At 34.0% G+C, this 14,518-nt stretch overlaps 2 protein-coding genes and 1 long non-coding RNA gene across 3 annotated transcripts; 1 reads left to right on the top strand and 2 right to left on the bottom strand.

Moving 5' to 3' along the window:
• On the top strand, nt 583-1,512 carry LOC107617730 (mitochondrial import inner membrane translocase subunit TIM17-2-like). The gene has a single exon (XM_016319577.2). It carries the CDS (start codon nt 656-658, stop codon nt 1,307-1,309), a length of 654 nt encoding a protein of 217 aa, XP_016175063.1. The 5' UTR covers nt 583-655; the 3' UTR covers nt 1,310-1,512.
• On the bottom strand, nt 2,607-5,252 carry LOC107618252 (heat shock 70 kDa protein). The gene is made up of 2 exons (XM_016320263.2): nt 4,170-5,252; nt 2,607-3,933 (listed from the first exon to the last, which is right to left on the bottom strand). Exons 1-2 carry the CDS (start codon nt 5,062-5,064, stop codon nt 2,849-2,851), a joined length of 1,980 nt encoding a protein of 659 aa, XP_016175749.1. The 5' UTR covers nt 5,065-5,252; the 3' UTR covers nt 2,607-2,848.
• On the bottom strand, nt 10,686-11,294 carry LOC110266647. Its single transcript, XR_002354110.1, has 2 exons — nt 10,812-11,294; nt 10,686-10,717 (listed from the first exon to the last, which is right to left on the bottom strand). It is a non-coding gene; the product is annotated as an uncharacterized LOC110266647 (long non-coding RNA).

A 14,518-nucleotide genomic window follows, 5' to 3' on the forward strand; every position in this document is an offset into this window, starting at 1 on the left:
ACTAATGTTAAAATATTTTAATTTAATATAATAAATCAAAAATAGTATTTATAACCATAAATTTTTAACTTTAGTATAATATTATCAGCGTCGTTATCTAATAAGTGTATTGAATATGTTATTTTATATTTATTCAACGTACGATGCAAATAGAACAGTTTAAAATCTATAATATTCTTGAATCATAACAAAAAAAACTTAAAAAAAACAAGAACATATATAACTGTATTAGTAGCATGTCAATTTTGCATTGAATTTTATATCAAAAGACTAACAAAAAATTATCAACAACTTAATATTTTATTAACCTCATTAAAAAAATAATCGTCATATGATGTTGTACTTTATATTATACATTTCATTTTTTTTGTGACTATTATACATTTCATTTTAAATCTAAAAGTATAGTTATAGATAAATTAATTATATCTACAATATTTATACATACAAAAGTGTAAATCATAATAGGACAAAGGATAAATATATTTATAATTTATTTATAATTTTTTTTATGTTTAAAAAAAATTGATATTTGAATTTTGAAAGCTTTGGCAAGGTTTTTATGTTTCAGGCAGTCTAAACCCTACATTGTTCTATTTATATTCTTTTTCTTCTTTCTTTTCTTTAGAGAGAGGGAACCATCCAATTGATTGCCATGGGAACCCCGGAGACATTACGCGAGCCCTGCCCTGATCGCATCCTGGACGACATAGGCGGCGCTTTTGGCATGGGAGCCGTTGGAGGCTCCGGCTTTCACTTCATCAAAGGTTTCTTCAACTCTCCCAAGGGTTCACGCCTCGTCGGCGCGTCACAGGCAATGCGTCTCAACGCGCCGAGACTGGGCGGAGGCTTTGCGGTTTGGGGTGGACTCTTCTCCACCTTCGACTGCACCTTGGTGTATGTTCGTCAGAAGGAGGATCCATGGAACTCAATCATGTCTGGATTCGCTGCCGGAGGATTTCTCGCCATGCGTCAGGGACCGGCTGCCGCCATGCGCTCCGCCTTGTTCGGTGGTATTTTGCTGGCGCTTTTTGAAGGAGCTGGGATCATGGTCAACAAGGTCATCTATGCACCGCAGGCGGAGGAGCCTATGCCGACCGATTACCCTTCAGGCGTCGGATTTCCGGGTAAGCACGGTTCTCAGCCTTCTCCGCCAATGGCCTCGGAATCGGAGGCTAAAACTTCTTGGTTTGGTGGATTCTTGGGTGGAGGGGAGAAGAAGGAGCCGTCGTCTAGTGGCGACGGAAGCAAAACGACGATTCTGGAGAGTTTTGATGCCCCACCGTTGCCGAATTTTGAGTACAAGTGAAAGAAACAAGAAAGAAAAGTTAGGGTTAGGATTAGGATTAGGATTAGGATTTTTTTGGGGGATAATTGATTATTATTGGGTGGAGTAGCTAAGTATAGTCTTCAATTAACTTTCTTTTTTAATTGGCACTGAAAGTATGAACCTTTTAGAAGGATAAATGGATTCAGGTGATATTGCACTCTGGAAATATTTTTTTTTTTAAATTTAAGTAAGTTTAAGACAATAAAATTATTATGATATTATTATGTGCATGGTTGAGAAGCATAATCTAGATGGGAATATGTGATTGTATGCAAGATTTTTGTTATCTTTGACCACTTAATATACAACTAAAATGGTGTGATCAAGATGAAATAAAATGCGGGAAAAAATATTAGATCAATTTATGGTTTGTCATAGTGTGGACAATATGAAGAACTAGAAATCTCGTAAGTTCTTTGAAAATAAAGAATTTCAACAGGATGAAGTTTGAGAGATAATAAAACACCATTGAAGTGAATAGAAAAAATTGAATGCTTGGTCCCTTATGAGAAGTTGAGACCTATCAACAGAAGTAGAGAAAGAATAGATCATAGAAAACACCATGAAGGAAAAAAGGAGTTGGTGGTATTTTATCTACACTTTGATGCTATAAGAGTTGTCTTCTATTTTATAAGAAAAGGCCTTTAAAAAACAAAGTGCAAACACGTTCATTGTAGTTCAATGCAGGTATAACATGATTTGATGATGACATAGAAGCCATTTTGGAATCAATTGGGCTTGACATAGGTATTGTCTTCTCTAAACTTGGCAATTTGACATCTTATCATTTGCTCCACATGGGGTTGAACAAACATGTGGCTACTATCCAAAATATGTAACTTGCAGGAAGTGAAACATTCATATTGATGATATATTGAGCCATAGGTATGTCACTGTACAAGTCAATATTGCTAATGTTTTCAGCAGAAAACAGAACAGAGACATGAAAGAAAATCAATTTAAAGCCAATAACAAAAGCACAAAATCTCCAAAGGTTAAAGGTATATATATGTTCCTCAACAAAATGAAGCTTCTTTTCTCCTTTACCATAAACTTGCTCTGTTTAAACTTGCTCTGTTTTCAATCTAAGATATCTACACTTCTCTTTAGCAATAGAAAACAATAACAATAATAAAGCATTTTATCTAGCATGACATTCTCCATGGCTTGTAGAGAGCAAGAGGCAAAATCATAGTTCTAATCTCAAAATAAAATCCCAATTCATTGTATGTAGCAATGGAACAATTTGCATTAGCATGGGAAATTTTAGTACAAAAAAAACTGATTCAAGTAGTATTTCCGATCAGGCACAAACACAATAATCAGATGGCAAAAAGAAAGACTAAATACTAGCAGTAATTTCAAAATTATTTTATCTCTATAACATAAAAGGATATTTTACATCTCACAACATTATATTATTATTATTATTCTTGTGCACAACATTTTCCCTTTCTAAAGCCACACAACCTATGATATTACTACTCAAATGAAACATAAATTGCATTTCCATCTGCCTTAATCAACTTCTTCAATCTTAGGACCAGCACCATTATTGCCACCAGATGAAGCATTTCCATAAGATGCACCATCTGCACCACCTCCCATAGGCACATCACCAGCACCACCACCACCTTGGTACATCTTGGAAATTATTGGATTACACAAACCTTCCAACTCCTTCAACTTATCTTCAAATTCATCCACCTCAGCCAACTGATTCCCTTCAACCCATTCAATAGCATCATCAACAGCCTTCTCAATCTTCTCCTTATCAGAAGGATCCAACTTACTAGCAAACTTCTCATCCTTCACAGTGTTCCTCATGTTATAAGCAAAATTCTCCAAATTGTTCTTAGCCTCCACTTTCTTCTTCACTTCCTCATCCTCTGCCTTATACTTCTCTGCCTCTTGAACCATCTTCTCAATCTCTTCCTTGCTCAACCTCCCTTTGTCATTAGTAATCGTGATCTTGTTCTTCACACCGGCCGTCTTATCCTCTGCCGACACGTTCAAGATTCCGTTCGCATCAATATCAAAGCAAACATTGATCTGAGGAACTCCTCTCGGCGCCGGTGGGATTCCGGTCAGCTCGAATTTCCCTAAAAGATTGTTATCTTTGGTCCTCGCCCTCTCCCCTTCATAGACTTGAATTAGCACTCCTGGTTGATTATCGGAGTAAGTAGAAAAGATCTGTTCCTTTTTGGTAGGAATCGTTGTGTTTCTTGGAATCAAAACCGTCATGACTCCGCCGGCGGTTTCGAGTCCAAGGCTGAGAGGAGTGACGTCTAAGAGCAGCAGATCTTGAACCTTCTCGTTGCCTTCGCCGCTTAATATGGCGGCCTGAACCGCAGCGCCATAAGCTACAGCTTCGTCAGGGTTGATGCTCTTGCAGAGTTCCTTGCCGTTGAAGAAATCTTGTAACAGTTGCTGCACTTTTGGAATCCTTGTTGAGCCTCCAACAAGAACCACATCATGAACTTGGCTCTTATCGATCTTTGAGTCCCTTAAACACTTCTCCACTGGCTCCATGCATTTCCTGAACAAATCCATGTTCAATTCCTCGAACCTCGCTCTTGTGATGGTTGAATAAAAATCGATACCTGTCAATTATACCGCTACAAATTTTAAGTACTCAATACATTCAAATAAAGTTAATAGTTAAAAGTCAGTTTGATATTTAACGACTCTTAAATATCAGCTTTAAATAAAGATAACTGCATATAAATTTTTACCGATAAAAACTCAAATGCAGTCAAAGTTAATAACTGATCCGACTAAATTTTCATCTAACAGTTCTCAACTATCAACTTCACATGAAATCGAATGCATGCATTACCTTCAAAGAGCGAATCGATCTCAATGGTGGTTTGAGCAGTGGAAGAGAGAGTCCTTTTGGCTCTCTCACAAGCAGTTCTCAACCTCCTAAGAGCTCTCGCATTCGTACTAATATCCTTCTTGTGCTTCCTCTTGAACTCTGCCGCAAAATGATTCACAAGCCTATTATCGAAGTCTTCGCCGCCCAAATGAGTGTCTCCGGCGGTGGCCTTCACCTCAAAGATTCCTTCCTCAATAGTAAGAAGCGATACATCAAAGGTTCCACCACCGAGATCGAAGATCAGAACGTTCTTCTCGCCGGATCTCGAAGCCTTCTTGTCCAAACCGTAAGCAATGGCTGCAGCTGTAGGTTCATTGATGATCCTCAAAACATTGAGACCGGCAATGGCGCCGGCGTCTTTGGTGGCTTGTCTCTGAGAATCATTGAAGTAAGCAGGGACAGTGACCACAGCGTTCTTGATAGTGTGACCAAGAAAAGCTTCCGCAACTTCCTTCATCTTCGTTAACACCATTGAAGAAATCTCTTCAGCTGCAAAGTGCTTTTCTTCGCCTTTGTAGTTGACGACGATCATAGGCTTGTCGGCGGGGCCAGGAACAACCTTAAACGGCCAGTGCTTCATGTCGGCCTGTACGGAAGGATCGGAGAACTTGCGACCGATGAGACGCTTGGCATCGAAGACAGTGTTGTGAGGGTTCATGGCGACTTGGTTCTTGGCTGCATCACCGATGAGACGTTCCGTGTCAGTGAAGGCAACGTAAGAAGGCGTTGTTCTGTTTCCTTGGTCGTTGGCAATGATCTCAACGCGGTCGTTTTGCCACACTCCGACGCAGCTGTAGGTGGTGCCGAGGTCGATGCCAATGGCTTTTCCTTCTGATGCTGCCTTTGAAGAAGCCATTGTTGTTGTGTTGAAGAAAATTGATGAATATGAATGAGAAAGAAAAGAGAGAGCTATGCGTGTGTTTGGGAATAGAGTTAAATTAGCGATTGCGTTGTGTGAATGATGGATGCATGGGAACGAAGGAGGAGAAGAGAATAAGAAGGGAAGAAGGGAAGAGTGAAGAAAATTACAGAGATTTTCTTTGGGACTAAACCAGAGAGTTCTCGACAACGCTAGAGACACACAGAAAGAACGTGTTATGATCATTTCATTTTTTATTTTTTGTTTATTTATTCATTTTTAGTAGAGTTTATATTAAAGATAAAATATTTAATATTTTAATGAATAATTTTGTAATTAATTTTAATTATTTTTGTGTGTATGTTTGTATTTAAAATTTTATTATCATTATTAGCTTAGTAAAAAAAAGTGGTATATTTATTTCCTTGATCAGAATTTAAAAAAAAAATAATTCAAACACCTTTAAAATTTATATGATCAAAATAAATTAATTGAAAATTAAATTTACCGAATTACAATTTTTGAAGATCACATACGTAAATATATTTTTTTATATTATTATAGAAATCGCAACAGGGGTCTCGTGTAACACCCTACCACCAGGGGCGAAGCTTCTTAGGTAGTAGGGGAGGCAGTGCCCCCCTCCAAAAAAAATTTTTGCTTACAAGAATAATAAAAAAATTAAAGAGTGGCCCCCTAAATAAAAAGTAGGCCTTTCCCTTTGAAAAATATATGCTATCCATAATTTCATTCAAAAAATGATTTAGAAAGTAGTGTGTTATTTGGGCTATAAATAGTGGGTCATAAATTTGGTTAAAAAAAGCCCCAATCCATATTAAAAGTGAAGAATCTAAAAACAAAAAGTCAACAAATCACTTTTTCCATTCTTTCCTCTTCTTTCAATTAGAAAATAAAACATCACTCCATATTTTTATTATCATTACAACTTAAAAAATAGCAAGTAGTCTTTGGTCTTCCATTATCATCTTTCATTCTTCTTTTTTTGTAAGTTATTTATTTTATTTGTTTTTATGAATAATTTATATATTTATTTATTTATTTATTTATCTAGTTTATAATATTATAATAATAATTTAGGTTTTTGAATCATGTAATTATAATGTTATCCTTGTATTATTTTTAATTTTTTTCTCATTATTAATTGTTTGTGACAGTGATATTATTGATTTGCAAAAAATAAAATAAATTGAATTTAGTTAAGTTGCATAATGTTTATCTTATTATCTATGTAAATTCTTAATTGTAGGAATTTAGTTGAATCATGAGCAAGATGAAAACAATAGATACTTTTTTCAAAAAGACTAACTAGAAGAGTGAAAATGTTTCTAACGTTGTTACATCAACACCAACCTCTAATAATATTGTTACTAATTTTTTTATTGCATAAGTTATGGTTGTGATTTAAATTATTTACATGAAGGTTGAAGTATAATACATTTTTTAATAATTTTGCAGGAAACGTCTAAAAAAGAATTGAATAGTATTTGAAGATTCTAAAAACAAGTATGTAACAACTTATATTTACAATATTTGAAATTAGTTTTGAGATATTTGTGTTTAATTATTTTAATATAAAATATGTTCAGTTATCTTATAAAAAGTAAATTTTAAGTTTTAGTTGTTATTTTTAATTAAAATTATATATAGAGTTATTTTTAACTTTTTTGTTAAAATAAAAAGCTAAAAAGAATATTGGCCCCCGATAAATATTGTCTAGCTTCGCCCCTGCCTACCACACAGAGCTTTACATCTAGAATGTAAAACAGAAGTGGCGAGACGCTACGACTTCTAAAATAAAATACATACATATAATAGCAAAAAGAATATAATAAACTATGAGTCTTGAAAAACAGGTAAAACAAAATCGCAAAATAAAAAGCGCAACACTCAAAAAACGAGATTACTTGTGTGCTAAGAAACCTAGAGATCATAGGTGTAACTAAGTAGAAAGTGGGGATAGAAGATCAAAAGTACAGAATATCAAGCTCCTAACTCAGCCTGCGAAGCTAAGACTGGCCGGAGAATATTTACATATATATACATAATATACCATACCCCAAAACCAACATAACATATGTAAGGTCCCACATCGGTTGGGGAGGAGAACGAAGCATGCCTTAAAAGGATGTGGATACATCTCCCTAGTATGACGCGTTTTGACGAGTGAGTGTGGGAGGGCTTCGGCTAGCATCCCTATTGTCAAAGGCAAAACCGTGAGGCCTTGTGTGCCAAAAAGGATAAAATCGTGCTAGCGGGTGGTCTGGGCTGTTACAGATGGTATCAGAGGCGGAGCCCGGATCGATGTGCCAGCGAGGGTGCTGGGCTCCCTTAGGGGGGGTGGACTGTAAGGTCCCACATTGGTTGGGAAGGGGAACGAAGCATGCCTTATAAGGGTGTGGATACCTCTTCCTAGCATGACGCGTTTTGACGAGTGAGTATGGGGGGTTTCGGCTAGCATCCCTATCGTCAAAGGCAAAACCGTGAGGCCTTGTGTGCCAAAGCGGACAATATCGTGCTAGCGGGTGGTCTTAGCTGTTACAACATAACCTTACTGTTACCACAATGATCCTTCCGAGCCTACCATATCTTAACTCAATAAATTCAACATGTTCTTATTCAATATACATGTTTACACATATCACTATCATTTCACCACTTATCATTCATCCCACACACACCAAAACCAGAACATGATTCTTATCAAGGTTACTAGGCATTAAACATACACATACATTCCAACATATCCTATGGTCACCTAGCCTAAATTTTCACAGAACATTACATATTAAATATGCGAAACCTAAACTATACTTTGACCGATTTTTGCGTATAACCCGAGACGCCACCAAGGCACCAAAAAAACCCTCAAAGCTCAAAATCTCCAAGGCAAGGCTTCCTAAACTCCACCAAGCCTCTAAAGTACTCAATCAACTTCAACATACACATATACAAGCCTAATTCACATATATCACATCCAAATTCAATACCCAAACTCATATAAACTAGAATTTGTAGAATTTTGAGGGTCCTCACCTTATATATGTCTTGATTGAGTAAAGGCCCACAAATTTCTCGAATTAATTTGAGTCTAAACATTAAGACATTGAATTTCAATAACCAAACTCCTAAAATTTCGAAATTTCAAGAGACTAAGAGGCTGAGATGAGTGGTGTGACTTACCTATGAAATTTAGAGCTCGACGCGCTAAATGCGTAGCCGCGAACGGTGCGGCGATCAGAACTCAGATGAAATTGAAACAAGGGTTTGAAACCCTTGTCTTCCCCTCCTTGTGCTTCAGCGTGCTTCTTAGTTCTTGCTGAAATGGGGAGGAAGATGAGCTTTGACTCATTTTAAGTGATGGGTTGGTTGAGCCCACAGATTCGGTTTGGGTCTGATTCGGCTCGTTCGGTCTAATTTTTTGTCAAATGCTTTGAAATTTGTGTCAAAATTTTCGTTTTAAAGAGATCTATCATATTTTAATATAATATTCACATTTTTAATTTTCTTTTTTAAAATTTAATTTATTGACTAATTATTTACTAATTTAACGGGGTTTACATCTTGCGGATTAGTAATGCACGTAAACCATTACATAGGTTGTATATATATATTGATAATTGGCATCAACTATTTCATAAGTTTGATTAAGTATTGTATTTAGACATGTGGTTAGGCTTTTTTTTTTATTGATTATTTGCATTGGAGTTAATGTAACAGGCTGCTGAAATGTTTTTTTTTAATGTATTTATCCAGGAATGTGGTACATCTCAAGAAGCTGGTCCTAAGTTAGATTAGGGTATAATTTATGTTTTAGCATTTTGTGACTTGTGTATAATGTGTGATCTAATTGAATTTTACAGAGGTTTCATTAATTTATACGATAACAATGTTATAATTAGTAAACGGATATTGATGAAATATTGTGCTTTGGTAAAATTTATTTTCGTTATTGACCACACATTTAAACTCGAAAGAAGATACATCACGAGAGGTCGGAAGTGCTGTTTTCATGGAAACAAATTTTCAGGTTGGGAAAATGCACAAATTTAGTGAAAGAAAAGAAAAAGATATTTCACGTTGTTGTAACACTTTCTGTATATATCATGTAACTAAAGAGAGTTAGACTCATTTTTATTTCTATGTTTAAGATTTATTGTAATTGAAATTTGTTCCTATAATGTATGAAGTTCAATATAAAAAATATTTATTTCTTTTCTTAGATTTTAATCTAATGTTTTTTATGAATAAAATTTCTTACAACAAAAAATAATTTCTTACAATCACTTAAGTTTAACTAATAGTAAAATATTTAAAGAATTTTGCTAGGAAGATAATGAAAAATCTTGACAATGTATACAATAGGTTGATTTATTGGCTCACGGTAGATTAAAAAATAAAAAAACCTTCTAAATTCTAATAACAAAAAATTTTTACTCTTATTTTTAAATTATAACTATTTTGTACCTACTACCAAATTTCCCAAAATATACGATAAAATAACTATTAAATTTTAAATTCAAATTTTAAATTTTAAATTTTAACCCCACAGCCCACAGCTGCACCCATGTCTTCTCCACCCATGCTTTCCCCTCATGCGCCCATTGATGGATGTTCAGTTCAATAGGTTGGCAGATGGTTATTGTAATTCTTACGACGATGGTTAGTTTAAGTATATATAATTAACAAATGCTAGATGTTTATTTCATTAGGTAGTTGAATGTTTATTTTAATAAATATCTGAATGATTGTTTGTTGAGTTTAAATTTATCTCAAATTTTTCGAAAGTGACCTTCTCCTACCTAGATGACGCCGGCGAAGTTCAAATCACCATTATCTCCGACCTAACGAAGGGCAAAAAAGCCATCATTTTTGCCGTCCCGAGAACCTTCACACCAACCTGCTTGCAGAAACACGTTCAATAGTCAGCGAAGCTGAAGGTGAAAGGTGTGAATCGCGTGCGACGCATTTGTGATGAAGGTGTGGAAAAAAGACCTTCTGAAAGTCAACGACAAAGTTTGTTACTTTCTGACGGTAACGGAACGTTCACGAAGGTCATTGGGTGTGAGTTGAATCTGAGCGCGGCTGCCAAGATCCAGGGGTGCAGCCAGTGGCGGAACCAGAAATTTCATAAGAGGGGGCCAATTAAATATAAAATATAATAAAAAATTAACAAAATATGATTTGTAGCATATATATCAAAAAAGTAATTATATTATATAAAAGTTAATGTTCGACTACATACTTTAAGATTTTGATATTTTTTAATCTTGCTCAACAAGTTGTGTCACAGGTTGTTCAATAATATTTTGAACATTACTCAAAGAATCTGAAGCTGAATTTTGTTCATCGTATATTCTCTCTTTTCTCTTGAAAAATGAGTGAATTATTTTCATCTTTGACATTTTTAACTTAACTTGAACTATCTAACAAAAAAAAAACAAAAATAATTGCATATATATTATTTTCTTTAAAAAAATATTAAATCTATTGAGCAATAACAAATAATTTTAGAAACACAAATATATAATAATAAAAAATAAAGTTATTGATTTACCTGATTATTTTTTTGTTCCAAGTCTCACCCAAAAATAATTCTATTGAGTTTTGTCCTCACTTCAATCTTTGAACACTGTCCATTATAAAAAAAAATAAATTAATTATTTTAAATAAATAATATAAATAATACTTGACATTGTTATTAACTTAAAAAAATTGAAATATACCTCTTTGAATCTTTGTTGTGCATTCAATGGTTAATATTTTGTTGTTCACTTCTCTTCAATGGTTTTTCTTCATATGTCTTGTTTTGGTATGGAAAGAAAATTAGAATGAGAAGAGTAGAAGACCAAAAGTTTGAAAACTACTAAAAGAGAGAGAAAAGTGGCGCTGATGTCTCTGATGGTTTGAAACAAATATTTGAAAAATGTACTAGTGTTACTTTAATTAATAGTATGGGTTTGGGCTAGTATAATAGAACCATTTTTATTAATTATTAGAATGGGCTATTTGTTAACAAGAGCAACAATAATTCAAATATCTAATACATAGTGCAGTTTTTAATTATTTTAATTTATAAAATTTTGTAACTTATATTTTTTTAATATTATATATAAAAATAAATATAATATTATTAATTATTACTATTTACTATTTTTTTTTAAATTTTGGGGAGACCATGGCCACCTTAGGCCCCCCCGTAGATCCGCCACTGGGTGCAGTGTTGAATGGTTGCTAGTTGCACGGTAACCAGAAGTGGCCGCGGCGACGGAGAAGAAAAGAAGGACCTGCCGAGAGATCCGATACGCCAACGGAGAGACCACGTGCGGTTTTGGTCGGCCAGAACCACACAGCGGTCGGCTGGGGATTGCTGCAGCGTTAACGTCAGACACCAATAGGTGTGAAATTTTGATGAGATGTTGAGTAACCGTACATATTTAATGAAACTCAGGTGAAGTCGACTTTACGTGAAGTTGATCCTCATTTAGATGAAAATTTAGTCAAATCAATTAAATCATCAAATCACCTCTCAAGTATCAACTTTACGTGAAGTCGATTTCATCTGAGTTTTCACCAACGTTTAATTGCTAATCCTAATTTTTTTAAATTTAAAATTAATCAAAAATCTAGTTATTAATTATAATTTAATTTTTTTATTTTATTTCTATTATACACATTGTATACTAAAATCATTAATTATGTTTTGATTAAGGTGCTTACTTTATGCTAAACGCTTGTGTAGAAGTAGAAGGATAATAAACAAAACTTGAGGTTTTAGGAAACAGGGTTGATATAAGGAGGATAATAATTTCCAACTTATGAGAAAGCTATGGATAGTATAGTTTCTTAGTTAGCAAATATCGGAAGACGGTTAGAAGCTGATAAGTTTGCTGAGGTTTGTTACGTGATATAATATAAAAGCATTGGTATATACCTGATCAAGAATATAATTCATTACTTTCACTTTCTCTATGTTTCCTCTACTACGTTCACAAAAACCAATAATTTCTGCTTCTATTTCTCATCTATCAAATTCAAACCACAAAAGATATGAATGTCACGTTATTTCTTCCATTATCAATATTAACATTCCTATTCATCATTATTTCAATCTCATCTGCTTCCAGGAACACACCCCTAACTTATACCAATGGGCTACAAGCACAACAACTTGGTATGCAAATTTCTTTAGCATTTTTTTTAATTAGTATTATTATTATTATTTAAAGAGGAGTGCTAAAAAGCCAGCAACTTTTATAATTTGTAGCCATCAAGTAGCCGTTAATGATGATTTTAATGATGTGAGATTTCATCAAATGGCTATGTTGGGTATATGAAGATGGTAAGATGACAAAATCTTATATTTGTGTAGTGATTTCAAGGCACGATTATATCGCTTTCTTTAGAGAGATATTTGTCCCCATACTTAGTTGTTATAGGGTTGATGACAATACTCTCCCAAGATACAATGAAACCTAAGAATTTCTTAATTAGCAATAGTAAGAAATTCTCAACTCTCTTGAACAAAGAAAATCTCTTAATGGTTAAGTAAATTATACACTTAGTACTGCTAATCTGAAATAGTGGATAAGGACTTATTTATACATATTGCATGTAGCAATTATGATTAGTTACGTATACAAATGGTTGTGTCTTTTCTATTGCCAATGGATACAATGTTTTGAACATACACAAATTTTAAAGAGTTGTATCCCTTTAGCCAATAGACATAATGTTTTGAACATACATAATCCTTAAACAGTAGTGTCCCTTTAGCCAATAAGCACAGTATTTTGAACATACACAATCCTTAAAAGGTTGTGTCCGTTCAACCAAATGATACTAAACGGTTAGTAACTGTTTATTAATATTAATAATAATATCAATAATATTAATATTATTAATTAATAAAATTTGTAAATACCCTTCAGGCTAGAAATGACTCCCTTTTTTTTTGCTGGTTACATGTTAGCCAAATTTTAATAAAGTTGCTGGTCCTAGACTTTTCCATAAATAGACTAAAATGGTCAAAATCAACTTAGAAATTGGCATGTTGATATTTCTATACATTGCTCATTGTAAGTTCATGATTTGTTAGAGTATAGATACAAACATGTATAAGGTCATGTTTATTTTGACCATTGCAGTTGTAGAACACTTCTTATTTTTTTAATAATGAATAGTTATTACTTCAGATATGATAGGGAAACTAAATGGAAGCATAGATGATGAAGGCACAAGAAGTTTGAATAGAAAAGTGTTCAAACCAGATAGAGGGGGAGAGGGAGGAGGAGAGGGAGGAGGGGGAGAGGGAGAGGGAGAGGGCGGCGGAGGAAGGGGCAGCGGAAGACAGTCCGGGAGCATCGGAGCTTCTGGTGGTGGTACAAATGTTGATAATTCAGCTCCACCATCATTATTATTATCAGCCTCTAAATTTTGGATCTTAATACTAATTATATATGTAAGCTTTGATATAATGACGTTGTTTTCATTCTATTAACTAGGTTTAATTAGGAAAAAAATTACGATCATTTGACCTGTTTAGTAATTAATAATTTAGTAATTAAATTCAATTATTTTTGTGTGTATGTGTGTATTTGAAATTTTATTATTATTATTAGCTTAATAAAAAAAAAGTGGTATGCTCATTTCCTTTATCAGAATTTAAAAAAAAATCAAACACCTTTAAAAATTATAGAAAGTAATTTTTAAGAAATAATATAAGATGATTTTTTTTCCCCTCTAAATTAATAATAAAAGGATATTTGGGTACAAATTAATACAATAATAAATTAAAGTAGTGTGAAGAGTTTTTACGTTTTCATAATACATAATTAAAAAGATACGTGTTCGTTTCACTCTTTTTATTTTAAATTATTTTTCTCAATATATAATCAACTTAAAAATTTCAGGTGGTATTTCACCTTTTTTCCACCACTAAAGTTTAGAGTTTAAACGCTAGAGAATGCATTTGAGGGAAAAATGTAAAAAATGTGTGAGAAGTATGTGGGTGTGTTGTGTATCTAGAATTGGAGATTGTCCAATCTATTAGGGTACCTAAGATTGAGGTTGTCCAATCCACTGACAAAAAAACAAAATATACACACATATTTAACCAAAGATAGGTAAGTGGGCCTTGTTTAGGGGTGGCAAGCGGGGAAGCCCGCCCCGTCTCGCCAGAAGCCCGCTTTTGGCGGGTTGGCCCGCCCCGCCCCGCCTAGTGAGGCGGTCCTAAAATCCCACCCCGCCCTGCCTAACGGCGGGCTGGCGGGTTGGCGGGCTAAGCCCACTAAATCTCCTCTTTTTTTTTTTTTTTACTTTTAACTATTATAATTTCTAAAGGCATAAAAAAATAATTTTTATATTCACAAACATTAAAGTCTTTGTAATAATAAATATTGTCTCCAAAGTAAAATAAATATAATCCAAATAT

Source organism: Arachis ipaensis, chromosome B09 (genome assembly GCF_000816755.2).
Source record: "Arachis ipaensis cultivar K30076 chromosome B09, Araip1.1, whole genome shotgun sequence".
NCBI classification, from domain to species: Eukaryota; Viridiplantae; Streptophyta; class Magnoliopsida; order Fabales; family Fabaceae; genus Arachis; species Arachis ipaensis.

Coding starts and splice junctions, on each gene's coding strand:
- LOC107617730 (XM_016319577.2), top strand. CDS start 656: ATGGGAACCCCGGAGACATTACGCGAGCCCTGCCCTGATCGCATCCTG.
- LOC107618252 (XM_016320263.2), bottom strand. CDS start 5,064: ATGGCTTCTTCAAAGGCAGCATCAGAAGGAAAAGCCATTGGCATCGAC. Junction 3,934..4,169: donor GATCGATTCGCTCTTTGAAG/GTAATGCATGCA, acceptor TATAATTGACAG/GTATCGATTTTTATTCAACC.